Source organism: Bos javanicus, chromosome 18, assembly GCF_032452875.1.
Source record: "Bos javanicus breed banteng chromosome 18, ARS-OSU_banteng_1.0, whole genome shotgun sequence".
Classification (NCBI taxonomy): Eukaryota; Metazoa; Chordata; class Mammalia; order Artiodactyla; family Bovidae; genus Bos; species Bos javanicus.
Window position 1 is genome coordinate 15,088,791 of NC_083885.1, and position 27,043 is coordinate 15,115,833.

The 27,043-nt window shown below is 36.8% G+C and overlaps 1 protein-coding gene across 2 annotated transcripts in view; it reads right to left on the bottom strand.

The window, feature by feature from the left end:
- Positions 1 to 2,240: 2,240 nt before the first annotated feature.
- Positions 2,241 to 27,043, bottom strand: part of SHCBP1 (SHC binding and spindle associated 1) — a 36,194-nt gene continuing 11,391 nt past the window's right edge. For both annotated transcript variants that reach the window (XM_061387077.1, XM_061387078.1), the window contains 9 exons: positions 26,746 to 26,838; positions 21,828 to 22,061; positions 21,568 to 21,736; positions 21,160 to 21,280; positions 17,874 to 18,005; positions 17,093 to 17,211; positions 5,605 to 5,691; positions 5,071 to 5,212; positions 2,241 to 2,637 (listed from right to left, as the gene is read on the bottom strand). In XM_061387077.1, coding sequence (XP_061243061.1) covers positions 2,312 to 2,637; positions 5,071 to 5,212; positions 5,605 to 5,691; positions 17,093 to 17,211; positions 17,874 to 18,005; positions 21,160 to 21,280; positions 21,568 to 21,736; positions 21,828 to 22,061; positions 26,746 to 26,838 — 1,423 coding nt within the window. In that variant the 3' untranslated portion in view covers positions 2,241 to 2,311. The remainder of the gene's footprint in view (positions 2,638 to 5,070; positions 5,213 to 5,604; positions 5,692 to 17,092; positions 17,212 to 17,873; positions 18,006 to 21,159; positions 21,281 to 21,567; positions 21,737 to 21,827; positions 22,062 to 26,745; positions 26,839 to 27,043) is intronic.

Sequence of the window (27,043 nt, forward strand, 5' to 3'; positions counted from 1 at the left end):
ACTGACAGCAGATAAGAGGTTGCCAGGACCCAACAGGAGGCAGAGGGGATTGACTGCAAAGAAAAATGAGGGAACTTTTATTAAAGATGATGGGGACTTGCAATATTATGGTTGTAGTAGTAGTTACATAACTACATATTTGTCAAGACTCAAAAGGAGTTGTAGATTTAAAATTGATGATTTTTTATTATATCAAAGAAAGAGATAAATGTTAATTTTCAAGAAGGTTTTGAAGGTTTTCAAAAGAGTAAGTGAGGCTGTATTTTCCTCTGGTGACTAAGAGGAGAAATAACTTGCTACAATGCAGGATGGCTAGAAAATACTTCTATTCAAATTTGATTGAGTGCTAGTGATGTAGATTCTTGTAACAGAATATACACTTAGCTAGAGATTATCAGACAGTAGTTTTTAAGCCAGAGGGTCAACTATAGGCAAAGATGGGAATTTAGCATGATTCCAGTTAAGTGGGGAAAATGAACTAGTCAACAGGCACTATCAAGGGAACTTGCTACCCACTGAGAGAAAACCAGTTCTACATCATAACATCCACAAAACCAAATTACAGGTGGATTAGAAGTGTAAACTTAAATAAGCCTACTTGTACTAGAAGATAATATAAAATACTTTTATAAGCTTGTAATGGACAAGCCCTATGTAAACAAGTCACAAGACTCAGAAGAGTAGATTTGACTATATATTAATACTTAATCTCAAGTAAAAACTTTTTCCATGTCAGTATTTTTACTTCAACTGTCAAATCCCTCGAGGGCTCTCTCTATACTCCCTGAACTAAGTTATCTGAGATGCTCAATCCTCCCCAATAAGCAAAATGGACTCTATGTAACTTAAATAAGAATATACTTGTCTATTCACTAACTCATCATTTGAACAAAAATTAATATATAGTAAGGTTAGATTTAAACTGAGATAGAAATGAAATCTGAAAAACCATCATCCTATAATAAGGAACAAAGAAGGTATTAACTTTACTTACCTGGTCATTCTCCTGACACTCTATCTAGTAAGTTACAAGAGAAAATAAACAAAATCTAAACTCTAAGATAAAACAGAAATTTAATCCGAAAACCAATTTGATCTTTTTAAGTTGAATAAATGGTTTTCAAAAAAGAATTTAGCTCAAGTGACACAGAATTAATTAGTATTACTTTTGGAATAGGATTTAAAGAGGAAAAGAAAAATGCCTTGCAATGGTCAAACGAAAAGTCTAACACAAATCCTTCCACACTTTTTAGCATCTGAAAAATAAAATTACAACTTATTCAAATTTAAGAAACAATTTCTCTGAGAAAACATTTTAATAGTCTTTCTGAAACACTAAAATGATGTCAAAATACTGTATGTACTTCAAAGGATCACACGTGCACACGTGCACTATGGCCCATAATGCATTTGAAAAAATATCACAAGATTCAATTTCTTATTTTCATCATTGTAATTTTAATCAGTAGGAACATTAATGTCACATATACTTTCTTATAATATAAATATTTTAAAAAGCTGTACTTTACAATAAGATATCAAGAACATAGAGCTGATATGTTTATAGGTAATCATTTTGCCTATGTAAGAAATCTGATCAGAGTACTTTTATGGTGAAAGAAAAGTACCTTCTTTTTAATCATTCATATTCAGCAACAGGGAAAATGCTCTATGTACACACTGGCTCTGAAGAACACGTTTCATTCCTGTTTCAAACCTGCTATGCCATTATTGCTTTGATGATTACATAGTTCAGCATAAAAAGGCATTTCTTCTCAAGATTCTCAATATGTCTGATAAGGCAGGTCACGTCCCAATCATAAAAGCTTTAATGCAAATATTACAAGCTTTATGCAAATATTACAAGTATTATGCAAATAAAGCATGGCTATCAGACTCACTGTAACTGGGATTAAAAAGACAACTATAAGAATACTGCATCTTGATACACTATGTTTTTGTGCACGCACCTGGCATTCTCTGCCTTTCTTCCTCATCTTTGAAGTGCTAAAGTATATTTATACTAGAAAGTTATTAATAGACTTAATGTGGGAACTATGTATTTGAGAAAGCAAGACTTTCTGGATACGAATCTCCAAATGTTTTCTATTTTGTTTTATGACTTTATTAAACAGAGAGAGAGTGTTTTACGTGCAACACTTGCCGAGAGAAATAAAGCTACATTTCACTCAAATCCAACTGAATATATCAGATACAAAATATAGACATGAAGCAAAGTATGATAGCAGCAGTGATTCTTGGGGGCAACGTGCAAAATTCAATATTTTGCTATCTATTTACATCACAGTGGTCAGAAAAGAAATGTGCCAAAACTCCCTTTCCCATTCCACTTGAACTGGTTCCCCACAATTGAAACAAACATCTCCTGTGACATTAAGTTGTCATCAGCTTGTGTGATCCCCAGTTCACTCAACCTTTTCTTCTTCATCTGGCCTTTTTGTGTGGAGGCAGCAACTAGTTCATTTACAATTTCACAATTGCCTTCAACTTGCTCAGAAAGCTCAGCTCTCGCATAAAGCTCCATTTTACCAGTTGCACATTGAATCAGCTCTTCCAGATCCACTCTTTCAGCTACATCTGCCTCTCCACTTGTCTGAACTTTAAGTGCTTTATTTTCTGGAAAAAAAAATTATAAAAATTGAGTTAAATATACAAACCACCCCAACTAAAACATGTATTTCTACAGTCTATCACAGCTTTCAAGTTTTTTCTGTCAAGGGGTCCTGTGTCATTTGACTGGACTTTCCAAACTCTCTGCCATAGTGTCTCAACAAGCAGTTGTATTAATTGTCAAGCTTTCCTGACTCTCATACAGTTGTATGATTACCAACTTCGAATTTTCTCTTTTTATCCTAGATCTCATTCATTCAACAGACCTCTCCTGGATATTTACAAGCACTGTATTAGAAGCTAGATACAAAGATAAACAGGACAGTACTAGTACTTTAGTTTCCCTAAAGGAACTCCCAATTTAGCAGCTTTATAAGTGATTGCCTATGATAGGCAGAATTCTAGATGGCCCTGTGATGCCTGCCCCTTGTTACTTTTACGACTGTTAAATGGTAAAAGGACCTTGCAGATAAGGTTACTTATCAGACCTTAAGAAAAGGATATAACTCAGGTATTCCTAACCTAATCATATGAATCCTTTAACAGCAAGGCTTTCCCTGGCTGGATGATGAAGAAGAAAGCATAAAGAGATTTAAAGCGTGAGAAAGATTTGAAGCGTGAGAGATTTGCTCTGAGGGAGGTCCTCTGTTGCTGAAATGGAGGGGGTCATGGGGCAATAACCCAAGAGTGATCCCTAAGAGCTGAGAGCAACCCCTAGCCAACAGCTGGCAACAACAATTAAAAAAAAGAGATCTCTGTCCTACAACCTCAAGGAAATTGATTCTGCCAACACATAAGGAATTTGGAAGCAGATTCTCTCCCAGAGATTTCAGATAAGGACCCTGTCCAGCTGATACTTCACTTTCACCCTTGTGAGACCCTAAGCAGATAACCCAGCCAAGCTCACCTTAACTTCTGACCTATAGAACTATGAGGAGAAAAAGAACAGATAGCTGGAGTGGACCTTGAAGGATGAGAAGGACTACTCATCATCCTTTAAATGTTCCTCACCCATGCCAAGGCATAATTCTGCATGGCTGAGATTTCATAGTGATCTGGGTCATGGCTTGGAATTCAAGAATTTCCTGCAAATCAGAACCACAATGAGGTACCATCTCACGCTGGTCAGAATGGCTGCTATCAAAAAGTCTACAAACAATAAATGCTGGAGAGGGTGCAGAGAAAAGGGAACCCTCTTACACTGTTGATGGGAGTGCAAACTAGTACAGCCACTATGGAGAACAGTGTGGAGATTCCTTAAAAAACTGGAAACAGAACTGCCACACGACCCAGCAGACCCACTGCTGGGCATACAGACCGAGGAAACCAGAATTGAAACAGACATGTGTACCCCAATGTTCATCACAGCACTGTTTACAATAGCCAGGACATGGAAGCAACCTAGATGTCTATCAGCAGAGGAATGGATAAGAAAGCTGTGGTACATATACACAATGGAATATTACTCAGCTATTAAAAAGAATGCATTTGAATAAGTTCTAATGAGGTGGATGAAACTGGAGCCTATTATACAGAGTGAAGTAAGTCAGAAAGAAAAACACCAATATAGTATATTAATGCATACATATGGAATTTAGAAAGATGGTAACGATGACCCTATATATGAGACAGCAAAAGAGATACAGATGTAAAGAACAGTCTTTTGGACTCTGGGAGAAGGCGAGGGTGGGATGATTTGAGAGAACAGCATTGAAACATGTATATTATATGTGAAATACATCGCCAGTCCAGGTTTGATGCATGAGACAGGGTGCTCAGGGCTGGTGCACTGGGATGACCCTGAGGGATGGGATGGGGAGGGAGGTGGGAGGGGGGTTCAGGATGGGGAACACATGTACACCCATGGCTGATTCATGTGAATGTATGGCAAAAACCACCACAATAATCTAAAGTAATTAGCCTCCAATTAAAATAAATAAATAAATGAAAAAAAAAATTCAAGAATTTCCAACTGAGTTAGCTCAGCTTTGCTGCCAAGAAAGACAGCTGTCAGGGAGACATTTACTTTTACAAATAAAAAATAGAGGCAAACTCTATGATCCCCTCCAGTCAAATGCAGTTTTCAACCTGGAATATTCATTTTCCTGCCTCCATCCTTAAATGCTAACAGGATTTGTTAGCAATAGCCTCCATTGCTAGTGTATGCCCATCCTTATTTTATAAATTTAGAGAAAACCGAACATGAGAAGGGAACTGCAGGACTACAGAAACCACACATCAAGGCTTTGACCAGCTGACTTTGAAAGTTTCTTTCACACCTAGACTCCATATTATAGCTTTACCAAGTTCTCTATCTCTGTGCCTAAGTGTATGCTAGTTATCTTTTTTTAAGTAGAAGATTTCTATCTTTAATCAGAGCTTAATGCTGAAATAAACTAGGTCGAGATTTTATTTAGAAAATTACTAAATATACCATACCTTCAGTTTCATCTTGGGCATCTTCTTGCAGATCAGAGAAAATTGTAGGTTTCACCAAGACAACACCATAACCTTCATTATTATGTATGACATTATTCACCATGGATATTTTGGGAATGTCATAATGTTCATCTAAGAAGTCCTGTGACATTGAAAAAAATGTTTCAAGGAACCGTCACATTCAACACTGCCTGTTTTAAAAATCTCACTTTTTTCAGGCTATTCTAAAAGTAAAATAGAAAGCTATGCTTATTAATATGTGGTAGCACAATCTGAGCTGTGAATGACACAGCATTCCTCTGCTCTTTTTGCAGAGCTATGGGGCAGCAAAGTATTCATAAGAGACTTTCAACCACCAACTATTGATATCATTAAAATTTATACACTGTTTATGCTTTTTAAAACAGAAAACAGAAATAACATGGGAATTTCATAAAACATAACTGTTTCTTAGGTAAAACCTAAATTCTAAATTTAAAATTCTAAAACCTAAATTCTACCCTTTGGAAAGAGGGTGTCTCAGCAGGGGCTCACCTTAATGAGGATCCCTTCCTTGCAGTGATGGATCCCGTTATCACTCAGAGTGCACTTACTCCCAGGATATATTTCTATACCAGCACCCTACAAATTACATTTTAATCACAGTCAGTTTTAAATAGGCAGGACTATAAAAGAAGGCTTATCACTTCTTAGCCTTTAAAGTAGCACAAATATAAAGTGTATTATAGAAAGTTTTATTAAGTATTTCTAATCAACATTTCCATTTGCTTAATTTCCAGCAAGTTGTCTATCATTTATCATATTCAGATACCATACAGACACACACACACACACACACACACACAAGACAATGGCTAAGAGTTTCAACACTTGATTACTAATTCACTCTTTCCTTCTGGACAAATCAGTTTTCTGATTCTGCCCAAAAAATGTCAGTTAACAATTACACTGAAAGAAGCACATATTACAAATAACCATTCTTTTATATATAATCAATTAGTTGGAGAACAGTGTTCAAATCTAGTAAAATATTGTTAAACTGTAGATAGAAATAAGGCTCTATATTTTGAAAAGCACACCAGTTCAAGAATATCCCAACATAACTTGAAAATCATTTCTGTGAATTAAAATAACTAATGCTCCCCACTACTACACATGTTAAATTAGTAGCTAATTCAAATGTCCTATTTATACCCTAACAGTAACCAGAATAATCCATGCACAGCCCAGTTCTCTCATATTGTCCCTTGGCACCAAATGGTACCAACCAACAAAAAAAAGTAACAGTAATGGAATAATTTATTTCCTGACACTATGCTAGGTATTCTAGTAAGTAAAAATGTTCACTCAAACCTCTATGATTATTTAAAAATTCACTTTTAGAATAATTTCATACACAATATCCTAGAAGAAGAGTTGCAATTAACCATTTATGACACATCTATTGAGTGTATGTTGAGCTGTTTCCCTAGGAATGGTAGTGTACCATGAGAAAATAGTTATTATTACTTCCCCTTAGAGATTACGGATATGTAGGGGCATGGTCACTACACACCAATCTAACTCTCTGTAGAAATCGTAAGATCTGTGAAATGGGCCTTCAGCTAAGACTTTCAGTTTGTAGCTATATACAGAAATAGATTTATGGGCAATAACATTAAAAATACATACACAATAAAACAGTTTAAATATCAAATTATCAGGAATCATATAAAACCTGAAAAGAACAACTTAAGCCAGCAGTCACCTAGTAACTGGGACAATCATTTTCAAAATATATTATGGAACTGAACAGATATTTAATAACTATAAAGAAACTGAAAAGGCTGCCTCTTCTAAGATGATGGTACAAGTAAAAATCATGGACATTATATATAAAACAAACATAATACAATTGAAAAGTGGAATAAAGGAGCCAGACCACCTAGACACTTCAACCCCTGAGAAATGACACCAACCTAGTTAGACTGGGTTTTCTTTTTGCCTCACATTTCCAGACATGAAACTAAAGAAGCTGGCAATCCATAAACATCAGACACAGACCAGAAAAGCCTCCCCCAAATCCCACTCTCTCTACCCAAAGGACTAGGCCAGCCTCAAAGGACAGAAAACTTCATCCATGCTGGCAAGTGCCAAGGGAGAGCCTAGACTTCTACCCTCTCAAGGCTGTGACTAGGTACCCCAATACTCACACAGAGGTAGTATCACTTAAAGCCAAAGATTTTCATCCCCACTAGCTGGTAACAAGTCCCTCACCCTCATGGAGACTCCATATAGGGCCTGGACTCATGCCGTCAACTGATAACAAGATGTTGCACCCATTCCCTACTGGAGTGGGGTCAGAGCAGGCCCAGTGGGGGGGGTCTAGATTTTCATCATTGCCAGTGGTAATAAGCCCACTGCCATGTGCCAGAGTGTCAGTGGAGACATGTAAGAAACTAGAATTCTTACACCCGCCCACCAGTAACAAGGAGCTTTCTCACTTAACTTGGATACCAATGGAGGCCAAATGGGGAACTTAGAGACCTGGTAGTAATAATGCAGTAGCCTTTACCCCATTCCCTCCTGTAGTAGTGTAAGAGAAGCCTACCTAAGACAGAAGATGTAGATTCTAATAATATAATACAAAACATCCAGGTTTCAGTTGAAAATCACTTGTCATATCAAGTGCCAAGAAGATGTCAACTTAATAAAAGGTAATCAATACAAACTAAAACCAAGATGTCAGAGATGATGGAATTAGCTGATAAGGATTTTAAAGCAGCCAATTATTTCAGTGAGCAATTATTATATACTTAAATGAAAAACAGAAGACTGAATAAGAAAATAGAAAGTCTCGTCAAAGAAATAGAAGATATAAAGAACCAAATGGAAATTTCAGAACTGAGAAATACTATAACTGAAATAAAAAGCTCAGTGGATGGGCACAGCAGCATAAAGGAAAAGAATAGAGGAAAGAATCAGTGAAATGGAAGACAGAACAATAGAAATCATCTAGTCTGATAGAGAGGAAACAATCTGAAAAAGGAAAAAAGAATGGAACCTTAGGGACCTATAGGACAATAACAAAGGATCTAAAATTTTTGTTATCAGTCATAGAAGAGAAGGAGGGTGAAGCTAAAAAAAGAAAAATCAAAGAATAAAATAGCTAAAACGTCCCAAATTTGGCAAGAGACATTAAATTTACAGATTTGAAAATCTGAGAAAACAGGATAAACTCAAAGAAATCCATTTCAAGGTACATCATAATTAAACTTATAATAGCTTAAGGCCAAAAGGAAAGGGAAGAAAGGAAAAGTTATCCTGAAAGCAGTCAAAGAAAAATAATGTCTTATCAATTAGAGAAAAAATTCAAGTAAAGAGGATTTCTCATCAGGAACCATGGAGGCCAGAAGAGAGTGGCACAGTATTGTTCAAAAGAGCTAGCAGAAAAGAGTTGTCAATTGAGAATCCTATACCCAGTGAAAATATTCATTAGGAATAAAGAGAAATTAAGACATTCTAAGATGAAAGAAAGTGAATAGCATTTGACAAAAGTCAACACTTCAACATCATTCCTTCCAATGAACACCCAGGACTGATCTCCTTTAGGATGGCCTGGTTGGAGCTCCTTGCAGTCCAAGGGACTCTCAAGAGTCTTCTCCAACACCACAATTCAAAAGCATCAATTCTTTGGTGCTCAGCTTTCTTTATAGTCCAACTCTCACATCCATTCATGACCACTGGAAAAACCATAGCCTTCACTAGACGGACCTTTGTTGGCAAAGTGATGTCTCTGCTTTTTAATATGCTGTCTAGGTTGGTCATAACTTTCCTTCCAAGGAGTAAGCGTCTTTTAATTTCATGGCTGCAGTCACCATCTGCAGTGATTTTGGAGTCCAGAAAAATAAAGTCAGCCACTGTTTCCACTGTTTCCCCATCTATTTGCCATGAAGTGATGGGACCAGATGCCATGATCTTAGTTTTCTGAATATTGAGCTTTAGGCCAACTTTTTCACTCTCCTTTTTCATTTTCAACAAGAGGCTCTTTAGTTCTTCACTTTCTGCCATAAGGGTGGTGTCATCTGCATATCTAAGGTTATTGATATTTCTCCCAGCAATCTTGATTCCAGCTTGTGCTTCCTCCAGCCCAGTGTTTCTCATGATGTACCCTGCATATAAGTTAAATAAGCAGAGTGACAATATACAGCCTTGACATACTCCTTTTCCTATTTGGAACCAGTCTGTTGTTCCATGTCCAGTTCTAACTGCTGCTTCCTGACCTGCATACAGATTTCTCAAGAGGCAGGTCAGGTGATCTGGTATTCCCATCTCTTTGCTATGGTTTTTCCAGTGGTCATGTATGGATGTGAGAGTTGGACTATAAAGAAAGCTGAGCACCGAAGAATTGATGCTTTTGAACTGTGGTGTTGGAGAAGACTCTTGAGTCTTCTTGGACTCTTGAGAGTCCCTTGGACAGCAAGGAGATCCAATCAGCCCATCCTAAAGGAGATCAGCCCTGGGTATTCATTCGAAGGACTGATGAGAAGCTGAAACTCCAATACTTTGGCCACCTCATGTGAAGAGCTGACTCATTGGAAAAGACCCTGATGCTGGGAAAGATTGAGGGCAGGAGGAGAAGGGGACAACAGAGGACGAGATGGTTGGATGGCATCACCAACTCAATGGACATGGGTTTGGGTGGACTCCGAGAGTTGGTGATGGACAGGGAGGCCTGGCGTTCATGGGGTTGCAGAGTCGGACATGACTGAGCAACTGAACTGACTGAACACAAATTCACTATGAAAATTCTCAGAAAACAGAAATAGAGGACAACTTCTTTAATTTGATAAAGAATATTTACAAAAAAGCCCTATAGTTAGACTGGTGGCAAAGATGGTGAAGTGGGAAGACCCTGAGCACCTCCCCCAAGAGGCACACCAAAAATAAACTATTTATCAAAGGGACTACCAATGAGAACAACTTGGTAACTAGCAGAAAATATTTCCCACTATTAAAGTTACAAAGAAGGAACCGCAAAGAGACAAATAGAAAGGGTGGAGACCCAGTACAGTCAAGTTCCACCAAGGTAGACAACCCACAAACAGGAATTAGGCAAAATGAGGTGCAGAGGAACATGTTCCAAAAAAAGAAACAAGACAAAAATCCCATAGGCAATCTACCTGATAAAGAGTTCAAGGTAATGATCAAAATATGATCGAAGAACTCTGGAGAAAACTGGATGAATACAATGAATTTAACAAGGACTTAGAACTTATAAAAAAGAACCAAACAGAGATTAAATGCAATAACTGAAATGAAAAATACACTAGAAGAAATCAATAGTAGATTAAATGATGCAGAGAAACAAATCACAATATGGAAAAGAGATAGAAATCGCTGAAGCTGAACAGAAAAAAAGAATGAAAAGAAATGAAGACAGCTTAAGTGGCTTGTGGGAGAACATTCACATTGTAAGGATCCAGGAGAACACCAAGAGAAAAGGGCAGAGAACACACTTAAGGACATAAAAGCTGAAAACTGCCCTAATCAAAGGAACAAAAATCTAGGTCCAGGAAACAGAGAGAGTCCCAAATAGGATCAAACCAAAGAGGACTATATCAACACATATTATAATTAAAATGGCAAAATTAAAGAAAGAATATTAAGAGTAGCAAGGGAGGACTCTCTGGTGGTTCAGTGGTTAGGAATCCGCCCACCAATGAAGGAGACACAGGTTTGATCCCTGGTCCAGGAAGATCCCACGTGCTGTGGAGCAACTAAGCCCATGCACCACAACTACTGAGCCTGTCTGCTGCAACCACTGACGTCCAAGTGCTTAAGGCCTGTGCTCTGCAATAGAGAAGGCGCTGCAATGAGAAGCCCGCAGACCATAATGAAGAGCAGCCCTCACTCGCCATAACTAGAGAAAGTCTGTCAGCAGCAACAAAGATCCAGCACAACCAAAAAATAAATACAATTTTAAAACAGAAAAAAGCAGCAAGGGAAAAGCATCAAGTTATATACAACAGAACTCCCATAGGCTATCAGCTGACTTTCCAGCAGAAACTCTGAAAGCCAGAGGGCACAATATATTTAAAGTGATAAAAGGGAAAAAACTAAAATCAAGAATACTATCTGTGAAAATAATCTGAAAAATATATATATACATATATATGTTGTAACAGAATCATTTTGCTGTATACCTGAGACTAACCCAATATTGTAATATATCAACTATGCTTGAATAAACAAACAAAAAAGAAATCCCCATATTGGACACCAGCTGATAAAAAGGCCAGCATACTTCATGGTCCGCCCAAAAGAGAAAGGCAACAGGGATGGCCAGGGACAGATCAAGACACTCCTGGCCTGAAATGTGGTGGGAAGGAAGATACCCTGCAGGGACAGTGAAGTTAAGAGGGGGTTAAGGAGAAAACTGGAGCCCAAAGGAGGCATCCCACCATCCTGGCTGCATCACTCCCTTTTTACTGAGATACAACTCACATACCATGCAATTCACCCAGTTAAGTTTAATGTACCATTCAATAGTTTTTAGTATATTCACAGAGTTGTTCAACCATTACCAGAATCAACATTAAAACACTTTCATCATCTTAGTACAAGACCCTGTACCCTTCAGCTATTACTCTAATCCCCTCTTCCCCACTCTAAGCCCAGCCCTAGGCAACCACTACTTTACTTTTAATGCATATAGATGTGGCTATCCTGGACATTTCACATAGAATGAATTATATACTATGTTGAAAAAAGAGAGAATACTTTATCCAGCAAGGCTTTCATTCAGATTTGATGGAGAGATCAAAAGTAAAGCAAAAACTAAAAGCATTCAGTACCACAGAACCAGCTTTGCAAGAAATCTCAAATGGAATTCTCTAAGCAAACAAGAAAAGGTCACAACTAGAAACATGGAAATTATGAAAGGAAAAGCTCATTGATTGATAAAAGCAGCTATACAGTAAAAGTAGTAAATCAACCATGTACAAAGCTCACAGGAAGATTAAAAGATATAGTAAAATCATCTATATGTACAATAAGTAGTTAAGGGATATACAAAAGGATGTAAAATAAAATGTCAAAAAACAGTAACTGTAGGGGCAGGGGAGTAAAATTGCAGGGTTGTTAAAAAATATATTTGAAATTGAGATTCAGTTCAGTTCAGTCGCTCAGTCGTGTCCGACTCTTTGCGACCCCGTGAATCGCAGCATGCCAGGCCTTTCTGTCCATCACCAACTCCCAGAGTTCACCCAGACTCACGTCCATCGAGTCAGTGATGCCATCCAGCCATCTCATCCTCTGTCGTCCCCTTCTCCTCCTGCCCCCAATCCCTCCCAGCATCAGAGTCTTTTCCAATGAGTCAGCTCTTCGCATGAGGTGGCCAAAGTATTGGAGTTTCAGCTTTAGCATCATTCCTTCCAAAGAAATCCCAGGGCTGACTTAAAATAATCACATATACATAAAAGTTGATATATATATATAAATCTCACTGTAACAACGAACCAAAAATCTATAATAGACACACAAAAAGAGAAAGGAATCCAAACAGCAAAGACAGTCATCAAATCATAAGGGAAGAGAACAAAAGGAACGAAAGGAACAATAAAGAACTACAAAAACAACCCCCAAACGATGAACAAAATGATAATAAATATATCTGTATCAATACTTTCAATGTAAATGGACTCAGTTCAGTTCAGTCGCTCAGTTGTGTCCGACTCTTTGCGACCCCATGAATCACAGCACGCCAGGCCTCCCTGTCCATCACCAACTCCCAGAGTTCACCCAGACTCACGTCCATCAAGTCAGTGATGCCATCCAGCCATCTCATTCTCTGTCGTCCCCTTCTCCTCCTGCCCCCAATCCCTCCCAGCATCAGAGTCTTTTCCAATGAGTCAGCTCTTCGCATGAGGTGGCCAAAGTACTGGAGCTTCAGCTTCAGCATCAGTCCTTCCAATGAACTAAATACTCCAATTAAGACACAGAATAGCTGAATGGATATAAAATAAGACCCATGTATACATATTGTCTACAAGAAACTACTTCAGATCTAAAGACACACAAACTGAAAATGAACGACTGAAAAATGGTACTCCATGCAAATGAAAAGAAAACTGGGATAGCAATACTTATACCAAACAAAATAGACTTGAACACAGAAACTGTAACAAGAGATAACAAAGGAAATGACATAAATATAAAGGAGTAGACCCAACAAGAAGATATATCAATTGTAAATATGTATGCACTGACACAGGAGAATATAAAGAAACTAACAGTAATACAATCATAGTAGACTACTTAACACCTCCTCAATGGATACAACATCTAGAGAGAAAATCAATAAGGAAACACTGGCCAGATGGACTTAATAAATACCATTCCATCCAAAGAAGACGACATCCTTTACACGTGCATATGGCAATTCTACAGCCAGAAAAAAAATCTCAAAATTCTAGAAAACTGAAATCCTATCAAGCACCTTTTCTGATCACAATGGTATGAGACTAGAAATCAACTACAAGAAAAAAGACTGCAAAAAACACAAACATGTACAAGCTAAACAGCATGATACTAAACAAACAATGGGTCACTGAAGAAATAAAAATATACCTGGAGACAGAAGAAAACAGAAATGATCCAAAACACAATGATGAAAATAAAAACACAATGATCCAAAATCTATGGAATGCAGCAAAAGCAGTTCTAAGGGACAAGTTTACAGTGAAACAAGCCTACCTCAGAAAACAAGAAAGATCTCAGATAAACAACATAATGTTAAAGGAACTAGAAAAAGAACAAAGAAACTCCAAAGTCAGGATAAGGAGATAAATAACAAAGATCAGAGTATAAATAAATGAAGTAGAGACTGAAAAATAATAGAAAAGTTCAATGAACTCAAGAGTTGGTTCTTTGAAAATATAAACAAAATTGATGAACCTTGAGCCAGACTCACAAAGGAAAAAGAGAGAGGGCCCAAATAAAACCAGAAATGAAAGAGGACAAGTTACAACTGATACCACAGAAATACAAAGGACCATTTAAGACTACAAGGAACAATTATATGCCAATAAAACGGACAACCGAGAAGTAATAGATAAATCTCTAGAAACGTACAATCTTTAAAGACCAAATCAGGAATAAATAGAAAATATGAACAGATCAATTACCAGTAATGAAATTGAATCAGTAATTTAAAAAGCTCTCAGCAAACAAATGTCCAGGACCAGACATCTTCACAGGCGAATTCTACCAAACATACAAAGAAGAGTTTACATCTATCCTTCTTAAATTATCCCCCAAAATTGAAGAGGTACATTCCCAAACTCATCCATGAGGCCACCATCACCCTGATATCAAAACCAGAAACAGACAACACACACACACAAATCACAGGCCAATATTCTTGAAAAAATCCTCAACAAAATATTAGCAGATAGAATCTAACAATACATTAAAAGGATCATATGCTATGATCAAGTGGGATTAACCTAGAGATACAGAGATAGTTCAATATCTGCAAATCAATCAACATGACACAACATATTAACAAATGAAAGAATAAAAAAACCATTTGATCATCTCAGTTCCTGCAAAGAAAATTTTGGACAGAATTCAATATCCATTTATGGATTCTCAACAAAGTGTCCATTAATGGAATATATATCAATATAATGAATGATTTACAGCTAATACCATACTCAATGGTGAGAAGCTGAAAGTATTTTCTATAACATCAGGAAAACATGACAAGGATGCCCATTCTTGTCATTATTATTGAATGTGGTACTGAAAGTCTAACCACAGCAATCAGACAAAAGATAAAAGAAATTCAAATAGGAAAGAAGTAAAACCATCACTGTTTTCAGATGACATGAAACTATCCATCAAAAATCCTAAAGACATCACCAAAATCCTATTAGAACTCATCATGAATTTGGTAAAATTGCAGAATACAAAATTAACATACAGAAATCTGTTACCTTTCCATACACTAATTATCAGAAAGAGGAATTTAAAAAACTATCCAATTTACAATCACATCAAAAAGAATACCTAGGACTAAATCTAATTAAGGAGGTAAAAAGCCTGTATATTTAACAAGACTTCCCTGGTAGTCCAGTGGTGAAGACTCTGCACTCACTGTAGGGTGTGTGGGGTCAATCCCTGGACAGGGAACTAAGATCCCATATGATGTGTGGCATGGCCAAGAAAAAAAACAAAGCTGCACTCAGAAAACGTAAGAAACTGATGAAAGAAATCAAAGATGACACAAATAGATGGAAAGATATACTGTGCTAGTGGATTGGAAGAATACTGTTAAAATGACCATACCACTCCACACAATCTACATATTCAAAGCAATTCCTATCAAAACACCAATGGCATTTTCCACAGAACTAGAATAATTCTAAAATTTGTATGGAAACACAAAAGACCCCAAATAGCCAAAACAATCTTGAGAAAGAACAACAAAACAAGAGGTCCCAGGTTCCCTCTTCTCAAGCTACACTACAAAGATACAATAATCAAAACAGTATGGTACTGGCACAAAAACAGGAGAAATCTTCGCACCCTAGGGCTAGACAAAGAGTTCTTAACACCTAAAAGGAAAAAGTGATAAACTGGGCTTCATCAAATTTTAAAATTTTGCTCTGTCTGTAAAACCCTCATGAAAACAATGAAAAAACAAGCTATACACTAGCACATCTGTAAATGATGTACCCAACTGAGGATTCATATCTAGAATTTATAAAGAACTCTCAAAGCTCTATAGTAAAAAAAAAAAAAAAAAAAAAGGACAAAAGTCATGAATTTTTCACTGAAGGTAAGGATGGCAAAAAAGCATATGAAAAAATGTTCATCATCATCAACCACTAGGGAAATACAAATTAAAACACACCTATCAAAATAGCTAAAATTAAGAAGTAGTGAAAATACCAAATATGGATCATTGGATCCATAATACCAAACCAAAAATTGGATCCAATACAAAAAATTGGATCAAAAATACCAAACTGGATCATTCAGATTTTGTTAGTGGGAATGTAAAACGGTACAACTAATCTGGAAAACAGTTTGGCAGTTTCTTAAAAAAAGTAAGCACACAACTAACCACACGTCCTGCAACTATACTCCTAGGCATCTACCCCAGAGAAATGAGAATGATGTTCACACAAAAACCTGTACACCAATGTGTACAGTAGCTTTACTTACAAAATCCCCAAACTAGAGACAACAGATGTTCTTCAACAAGTGAACAGTTAAAAGTGTGGAACAATCATACACGGAATACCACTTAGCAATAAAAAAAGAACCTATTGGTAAATGCAACAACCTTATACAGATCCAGAGAACTGTGCTGAGTGAAAAAAGCCAATTCCAAAAGGGTATATACTGTATGATTCTATTTATATAACATATTTGAAATGATGAAATACCAGAAATGGAGAACATATTAGCATTTGCCTGTGATTAAGGAGAAGGTCAGAAGGAGAGGCACATAGACAGCTTTAAAGAGCAACATGAAGGATCCCTGTAGTGATGGAAATATTCAACTTAACTGAATTTTATCCTGGTTGTGATGCTGTACTATAGTTTTGAAAGACGTTACAATTAGAGGAAACTGGTAAAAGGTACACGTATAAGCTATTTCTGTAGTATTTCTTACTACAGAATGTGAATCTACAATTATCTCAAAATAAAAATTTGATTTAAAAATAGCAAACAAGCCTCAATTACTACATCACTTATAAAGTTACAACTTAAAAAGTCTAACCTCTTTTTTAAAGGTATGACAGAGAAACTGTGAGATGCATTACTGTCTTCCTAATAATCTGTTTTGAAAATGCTAAATAAGAACAACATTATATAGTTGAGTCTGGCCAACTTAATGCATGTAAGTATCTAAAGTTCTCTGAAGAAAGAGAACAGAAGTATGCATATACATCTTGTCCTACATTTTATTTATCTATTTAGAACTTAAACCTAAGCTACTCCCCAAAAGGCTAAGAGATGATCATACCTTAGCACCATATAAATCTGAGTTCTTCATTAAAAACTCTGCTGAAGTTCGTACTGTGACTCCTGTGGTTTCACACTGCAGTACACAGTTTTCCAATGTCGTCTTGCCACGGTGAATGACTGTGATGAAAACATGCGATCAAATGCTTTAAGAAGTAATGTATCTTTTACAGTGGTAGAAATGGCCTAGAGTTGATATTAGATACAGTCTAAATAATTCTCATTTAAACTTTGTTACTGAATTTATGAATTCTTATTTTATAAAAACAATGATTATTTTGAGCTATTTTCTAAAATCTAAAAGCGCTATTTTTAAAAAAGAATAACTTGACCTCAGAAATGCAAAATCATGTCAAAAATCACTTCTCATTACAAAAAAAAATTATGAAAGTAACTTTCATAACTGTCTTACAAGAGAGAAGAAAAGGAGGCCCAATTCAAAATAGGGGATACAAGTCCCAGGAAACAAATACTGTCACAATGTGAAGATAGCTGGTTTGAGTCCAGGACTAAATCAAATACAAGGAACACAGACCACATATTGGAATGTTCTAGTAGAAAAAAATGACCACTCAGAAACAAATATTAAACTAACAAATTTTCAAGAATACATTGAACTATTTTTCACTTTAGAATAAGCTTCCTAAATTGTCTAGCTACATAATTAACCAGCTTTTCATACTACTCAAAAGTAGTATTTCATTAAATTATATCTTCCAGGTGAAATAAAGCTTTTCTTCAAAGCCAGGAACAAATAATAAATGAAATATTCAGATATTTACTCAAGATTCCTTCTACGGCATCATGCTGAACAAATTTCATGCTTGAGATTTTAATATCCGCACCCGTACAATCCACAAAAGTGTCTCCTTTGCCTTTCTTTTCTATCACAATATCATCTGGTAGACCATATCCTAAGGAAGAGAGCAAGAACATTTAGGATGGGGGAGGGGAAATGTCTAAACACAAAATTTCTATGACACATTTCTTCATTTCAAATGACTCCAAATGATATTTGAGACCAGTCAACCCAGTTACCTGTAACTAAAATTGAGGGACTTTCCTGGGGGTTCCATGGTTAAGACTTTGCCTTAACTGAGCGACTGAACTGAACTGAACTCCAAAGCAGGGGGTGCAAGTCAGATCCCTGGTTGGACAGCTAAGATCCCACGTGCCTCATGGTCAAACCAAAACATAAAACAAGCAATATTCCAACCAATTCAATAAAGACTTTTTTTTTAAAAAGGTCCACATCAAAAAAAGAAAAATCTTTTAAAAAAATTAATAAAATCTATTTCTCCACGTATCTAGCTTGAGTTTTACCAAGGTATACAATTTGTTAACAACTGCCTGCATATCAGGAAGACTACCCCCTATCAGTCATCTCATACCAGTTTCGGCAGTAAACTCACTTATAAAACTGCTACTAAAAAATAACAATAATCTTAAGTACTCACAGCTGGGTCAGCAGGCTTTCATGCATTTAGCCTTTATAAGTTTTTACTTCCCAACCCAAAGATTCTATTATTCTAATGCAATTAGGTTTGAAAAAGCATAAGCATTTCTCAAGAGTTTCTCATTTTTATATTCTCTTAACCAGATAGACCTAAAATCTGACAAACTGGCTTAGAACAGTTTTAACTATTGGAAAAATAGGTCTACCTTGTTAACCAATAAAAAACATTGTTCTCTACAAATCTTAATCAAACTAATAATGCAGGTAGACCTCTGAGTGGGCTTATGAAAAACCGGGGTATCAAAAACTAGAAAACTTTGCCTGACTATCATAAACCAGAATTATACAGACAAAGCTTTAAGAATTAACTCTCATTTCCTAATGTCAAAGACTCGTTGAGTCTTTGCTTGAGGAAATGAAAGTAGTAAAACATTAAACAGGCAAAATCTCTGAAGTTTTCTACATTTGAAGAGGGTGGGGGCACTAGAGAATGCAAGAGGGCTCCACCCATGGGAATGCTACTAATGCTGTATTCTGGATGACTAGATTGTAGATTTTTTCCCCTGATTCTTTTTATGTGTCTATGTGTACTTTGCACATTTTTAAAAATAATAACTTTTTATCATCAGAAAATTAAAAATATAAAAAGAATGGCCATGTTACATTATATAAACAAGTTACATAATCCTAGCAGTTTAAAACACAAAGCCTTCACCTAAGTGAAGATTTTCTAAACAAGAAAAATCTTATTACAAGTACTATTAATATCATGCAAATAGTGGGTACTCAATATATATCACTTGTTATAAGTGTTAGCTATAGATCAGATAAGCTATCATATAAGCTTTAATCTACCTCATGAACAATTACTCCATATAGTCACACCAGAGATACCAGCTGATTCCCCAGATTCTCAGAAATGCCCTATGTTCACAGATTTATAGCCATTCTTACACTTAACTATCAGAATTCTATATGGTTATTCATGTGCTTAGTTGCTCAGTTGTGTCCGACTCTTTGTGACCCCATGGACTGTTGCCTGCCAGGCTCCTCTGCCCGTGGACTTTTCCAGGCAAGCGTACTGGAGTGGGGTGCCATTTCCTACACCAGAGGATCTTTCTGACCCAAGGATTGAACTCTCATCTCTTGCATCTCCTGCAATGGCAGGTGGATTCTTTACCACGAGCACCACCTGGGAAAGTGAAAGTCGCTCAGTCGTCTCCAACTCTTTGCGACCCCATGGACTATACAGTCCACGGAATTCTCCAGGCCAGAATACTGGAGTGGGTAGCCTTTCCCTTCTCCAGGGGATCTTCCCAACCCAGGGATCCAAACCCAGGTTTCCCGCATTGCAGGCAGATTCTTTACCAGCTGAGCCACAAGGGAAGTCCAAGAATACTGGAGTGGGTAGCCTATCCTTCTCCAGGGGATCTTTCTGACCCAGAAATCGATCCGGGGTCTCTTGCATTGCAGGTGGATTCTTTACCAACTGACCTATCAGGGAAGCCTTGTTTATTTGTGGCACATTGGCACAATTACATTATAATTTCTTCACCAATCTAGGAAGAATGCTTATCCACCATATAATCTATAATATCAATGCTGTTTGCACTATGCCAAAAAAATTAAGTGCTTTTATTGCTATGATTTATTCTGCAGATGTGTTATTTATAAAACACACATCTGTTATATACCAAGTGTTGGAGAGGAAACAGAACAAAAATTACATACATAAAATAAAAACGGGGGTGAGGTGATGTATTGGTGAACAGCAGGATATTAAACTCCCAGCCTAGCTTCTATTAAGAAGTTTTGACAAGATAAAGAACAAAGCTTAAGCAGTTTGTGAACAGCTGCACCAATCCCAAAATGATATATGATTTTTTGCATTACAAGTTTTATTGCTGACTTGAAGTTGTTTTGATAAATAGTTGAACAGGTGCCTTTAAATTTGACAAGCTATGGAAATACAAAAGACCAAGGTGAACTACTGTAAAGCAACCTAAATTTAGGAATCACTCTAAATGTACAGTAAGATTATAACAGCTAAAAGCTATTTTTAATAGACTCTTTCAACACTAATATTCTCAAAAGTACACTGTAGAAGTTGTGATATTCAGAAGTTCTTAAAATAATTAAGATGAAGATTTTCAGTCTACTTTCAAGTTGGACCTATATCTCTCACAAAAATAAGCTAAATTTAAAACAAAAACCGTGCACCAATATATCTACAACATACATGAAGTAAGAGGAAACAACAAATTAAAAAATAGTAAACTTTAAAAAAAATATTGCTGGGAATTTTTTTTATTCTAGAAATTAATTCATTTTCATCAAGCACCTACAGTCTGGAATTATGTTTCTCCCTAGTGGTTGTTCCTCTATATTTTTGTCTTCCCAACATTTATAATGTTGTAAAGACTCATACTTCATGTTGTTCAAACACTGAGTCAATAACCTATACACTTCAAAAACCCTTAATGTTTCCAGACAACTCATTTGAAATTAATTGGGTTGAAATAAAATTCTTAGAGCTTCAACAAGATCAGTGATTTCCTGTTTCTTAAGTGTCTCATGCAGGAGAGTTTGGTTGTATCATCTTCCATACTCACCTTCCAACTCAATGGAGTCAGCAATGGAGAAGGCACCATGTACCACATAATGGCCAGGACAGACAATCACAGTGTCACCCTCATAGCAGGCATTTATAGCAGACAACGGGTCACTATGGAACTAGAAAACAACAGCATATTGCAAATACACACCCCTCAAATGCAACCTGAGTATTACTCCAGGTGCCTTCATGTTTCATTTTGAAAAGGGAGCCAAAACTGTATATTTATCTACCGAGCCCAGTACGTGACTGATGACTAATGCTGTGGAAAGGCAGTACTCTCACTACTTCCCACTCCACAGAAAATCAGCTCAGGGAAACACCTATAAACTTCCTGTAGAATTCAGGAAAGCCTAGGGTGAATCAGATGGAAAAAAGCAACTGGAAGAAGAAACTCTCCTTTTACCTGAATTTCTATTTCTTCCTTACAAGGCTCTGGGCAAAGCCTATCCCTGAGCAGGGACTGCAGCAGACCAGTCATCATGGTGGAGGAGACCACATGGGTGATCTTCCGGCCATTTGGACGGATGCCTTTTGCTTGTATATTAGAATTCTTCTGATAACCAAATACATATCTTAAAGAAACCAAACAGACCTGTCAGTTCTCAGTAAGACAGCTGGTTAGAAAAGATGCTGACTAGTTGAGAATAACAAAAATACACATACCTCAACAAAGGATTCTCAATGAGTTTTAGCTTTTGTTTCAACTGTTCAATCTCTGAATACAACTTTAACCCTTCCACCATGGAGATGTTTTCCTGCTCAGAATCAGAGTTACAATTTGACAAACTGCTTCTCAAGTTTAAAAATTTCCTGTAACTCTCCTCACATTGAGTCAACAGATTTTGGTAGTCAACAATAAGTCCTGAAGGAACTCGGTCTTCAAGAATGTCATAATGCCTGAAAGTTTAAAAACAAATTGAAACCCATTGCCTTTCAGACACATTTCCCCATCACTAAGACAACCATTTAGTCCTCAAAGACCCCGTTAGAAAAGTGTCTCAGAGTATGCAACTCAGCAGCAACATGTTCAGTTCAGTTGCTCAGTCATGTCTGACTCTTTGCGACCCCATTAATCACAGCATGCCAGGCCTCCCTGTCCATCACCAACTCCCGGAGTTCACTCAGACTCATGTCCATCAAGTCAGTGATGCCATCCAGCCATCTCATCCTCTGTCGTCCCCTTCTCCTCCTGCCCCCAATCCCTCCCAGCATCAGACTCTTTTCCAATGAGTCAACTCTTCGCATGAGGTGGCCAAAGTACTGGAGCTTCAGCTTTAGCATCATTCCCTCCAAAGAACACCCAGGACTGATCTCCGTGAAGTCCAAGGGACTCTCAAGAGTCTTTTCCAACCCCACAGTTCAAAAGCATCAATTCTTTGGTGCTCAGCTTTCTTCACAGTCCAACTCTCACATCCATACATGACCACTGGAAAAACCACAGCCTTGACTAGACGGACCTTTGTTGACAAAGTAATGTCTCTGCTTTTCAATATGCTATCTAGTTAAGTCTCACTAAATAGGTGGATGTTATTGAAAGTTTTAAGGGCCACTTCATTAAGGCCACTAATTTTTCTTTTGAGGAGTTGCTATTTTTTTCCCCCTTAGATCCAAGCATTTGCGTTCTTGAAGCACTGAAAGCTTATGTTGCACAATTTGTAATTATTATTTAATAAGAAATTATTTTCTCATATATTAAATTCAAAATCTTAATAAGTGGGTGGCAGTGGACAATCTGGAGATGGGGTGGGGAGAAAAGCATCCCAAATAGTTCATAACAATGTTTAAGATTACCACATTTATAGGATTAAAAATTTTAAATAATTCAAATCATCTAGTCCTTTCCTGCATTTTAAGCACTATGGAGCAGAATATGCCGAATATTTCTTCAGGAAGATTACTAGAGTATTTAAAAAATACAAGCCTTTGAGATTCTGAGAAAAAAAATAAAGCTGTTATTACTAAACTGCTGCTGCTACTGCTAAGTCGCTTCAGTCGTGTCCGACTCTGTGCGACCCCAGAGACGGCAGCCCACCAGGCTCCCCCGTCCCTGGGACTCTCCAGGCAAGAACACTGGAGTGGGTTGCCATTTCCTTCTCCAATGCATGAAAGTGAAAAGTGAAAGGGAAGTTGCTCAGTCGTGTCCGACTCTTAGCGACCCCATGGACTGCAGCCCACCAGGCTCCTCCGTCCATGGGATTTTCCAGGCAAGAGTACTGGAGTGGGGTGCCATTGCCTTCTCTGTATTACTAAACTAGAGAGTGATTAAAACAAAATAACCTTGTATTTTGTATTGGACAACACTGTTGGCACTTAAAGTTTATTATTAATTTATATACCTTCTCAAATATATAAACACAACAAAAAGTTCTTCTAGATGCAATAATTTATAAATGTGCAATTAAGTTAATGGATATGAAATGGATTTGAAAATAAATTATAATATTATTTCATTACCTATAGTTTTAAAATAATTGCTTTATTTCTCAAGTATATTGACTTAGGCCAGAGCTTATTTTTTTAAAAATTAATTTATTTATTTAAATTGGAGGGTAATTTCTTTATAATATTGTGGTGGTTTTTGCCACATTGACGTGAATCAGCCACGGGTGTACACGTATCCCCCTCACCCCATCCCGAACCCCCTTCTACCTCCCTCCCTATCCCATCCCTCTGGGTTGTCCCAGTGCACCACAGGCTTTGAGTGCCCTGCTTCATGCATCAAACTTGGACTGGTCATCTGTTTCACATGTGGTACTATACATGTTTCAATGCTATTCTCTCAAATCATCCCACCCTCACCTTCTCCCAGAGTCCAAAAGTCTGTTCTTTACATCTGTGTCTCTTTTGCTGTCTTACATATAGGGTCGTCGTCACCATCTTTCTAAATTCCATATATATGTGTTAATACACTATTCTGGTGTTTTTCTTTCTGTCTTACTTCACTCTGTATAATAGGCTCCAGTTTTATCCACCTCTGAAGAACTGACTCAAATGTGTTCTTTTTTATAGCTGAGTAATATTCCATTGTGTATAAGTACCAGAAGTTTCTTATCCATTCGTCTGCCGATAGACATCTAGGTTGCTTCCACATCCTAGCTATTGTAAACAGTGCTGTGATGAACATTGGGGTACACGTGTCTCTTTCAATTCTGGTTTCCTTGGTGTGTATGCCCAGCAGTTGGTTTGCTGGGTTGTGTAGGCCAGAGCTTTTTAACCTTGGCTGCTTATTAGAATCACTGGGGAACTTTTAAAAATACAGATACTCAGGTCCCCATCCAGACCAATTAAATTAGTCTCTAGAAGCAGAGGAGTATTTTTTTTTTTAATTCCCTGGAGATTCTAATGTGCAGCCAAGGTTGTGCACTATTGCCTTAATGTCTTAACTTTGTCATGCTCTAAATAAGATAGGAGGACAAAAAAAGAAAACCACATCCTAAACAAATTTACATCAAATTACAGCGAGCATTTAAATAGTATTTAAGATGAATAAAAAATACTTTTTCCACTTTTCAAGTAAATGAATTAGGTGAAGCCTGAAAAGCAAGGATTTTGTCTGCTTTGGTTAATCCATACTCATTTAAAAATATTCTAGAAATCCATTTTGCAAACAAGAAACTGGGGAACCCAACCACTGACTGCTTGATCAGGTCTATTAAGTTATGGAGATTAAGACTCAAATTTTAAAATAAATTTCTTAGCACTTCCAATATCCATGCCATTCAGCTTATTTCTTCTCATTATAATGATGCTTCATAGTCTGAAAGTAATGAACCAATACCTGTGTCTCAGACCCATAACCTTTGAAGCAGAGTGTTTTGAATTAGATAGGAAAAATATTTACTTCACAATGCAAAATCAAGACAATATAGTTTGGTTCCCTTTAGCTCTTGCCTGTGAATAGCTCTACTCCTGTCTTAGCCCAGGGACTTTTTAAAGAGTCTGTCTATATTTGATAACATTCTGGTTTCCCCATCAAGTCCCAGTTTCTTCTCCGTAACTGAAAACAATTCCTCCCTTATGCTTTTCCATCTGCCAGTGAAGTATAAGATATGTATGTAAATAATTGCTTATTGTTTGAACATGTAAAGCTGTCAAATCAGAATATAGTATTTTCCAAATAAAGATCAAATTTGCCAGATACACGATATTCATCCACCATTATATTTCCCTTCAATCAAAACCAATCACTGCTCTTTAAGAAGAAGTGTATCAAAACTAGAAAGTATGCAAGATTATTGAAAGTCTGGATTTTATTGACTACATTATGGAAAACTGGGAAATGAACAATGGAAAAATTGGAAAGGCTAAACAAAAATCATAGCCAATTTATGAAAATCTGAAATTAGACATTCATAATTCTAAACCAAGTAGAACTAACCTTAACCAAACTTCTCAGATATTTTTTACTTATGACTTACTATTTAAACCAAGGGAAACTTACTAAATCAAATCAGTTCTGCAGAAATGTAAAGAGTACTGCCTTATCTTATGTAACCACATCATCTTTTACACAGAGAAAAAAATTACCTTCTGCAATTTATTTTTGTCATGCAAGGTCTAATTTTATTCTTATTGCAGCACTGCCTATTAAATTACAGTGCACAAATATTAAAAAATTATCTGGTCTTATAGCACCATCTAGTGGAAACAACATTTAACAAAGTCCGTGCAGGACAATTACTCCGGTCGCATGGTTAATTCGGGGTATTTTTATAATGGAAGGGTTTTTCCCTACCAAAACATGATATATCAGAAGAATGTGTTTAGGTATTTTGTTTACTTCAGTATGTGTTATGTTTGTTTAGCTATTTTGGAAACTTTTATTCACCATCAATATTAACTATGCAGTATTTTTATCTGTAAAATAAGATTTAAGGAAAAGAACTTGATAAAATATCCTGAGGTAAATCTGTTTAGCTTAGTATGTTTTACTTAGAGTAAACCCCTGTCTTTAATTTCACTGTTTTTCAAACAATTATCTTTGAATTTGGTTCTTTTTAATATATGCTCAACTGAATTTTACTTAAATTCAAAAACGAGTAAGCTGTTAACTTACATGTTCTTGAATTCTCTGCTTTTAGATTCTAAAAACACTACAGGTAGGTTTATAAACACAAAGTAGGTTTCTCTGCACTTACACAAATTTCATTTAATAACTTGTCAATGGGTTATTAGAGAAGGCAATGGCACCCCACTCCAGTACTCTTGCCTGGAAAATCCCATGGGTGGAGGAGCCTGGTGGGCTGAAGTCCATGGGGTCGCTAGGAGTCGGACACGACTGAGCAACTTCACTTTCACTTTTCACTTTCATGCATTGGAGAAGGAAATGGCAACCCACTCCAGTGTTCTTGCCTGGGAATCCCAGGGATGGGGGGGGCGCCTCGTGGGCTGCCGTCTATGGGGTCGCACAGAGTCGGACACGACTGAAGCGACTTAGCAGCAGGAGCAACAATGGGTTATACTATTTGTCTCTGTCTGTAGGCCCCTGGAGTATATATACAGTATACACAAAACACGGGTTAAATTAAACTATAAATAGCTATTTTTTCCAACATGTTCAAGGCCACTAATAAATACTTACAATCTCAATCGAGGTTCAACACATCTGACAAAATAATCATATTCATCCTCCTCTTCTTCATCCCAACTCCTCCAAATGTTCTGATAGAAAAACCTGAAAAGTAAATCAGTATCACTCAATCACTGGCTCAAAATGTTAGAGGCGTAAGAGTAAATCAAACAAGTTTACCAAGTATGGTAGAGAAGAATGCATATTTGCTAATTTGACAATTGTGAGTCCCACAAGAACTTCTTTGGATTGGCTAAAGAAGTTTTTCTACAATATTGGTTCTGTTACGACCTTCTTTTTATCAGAAGAA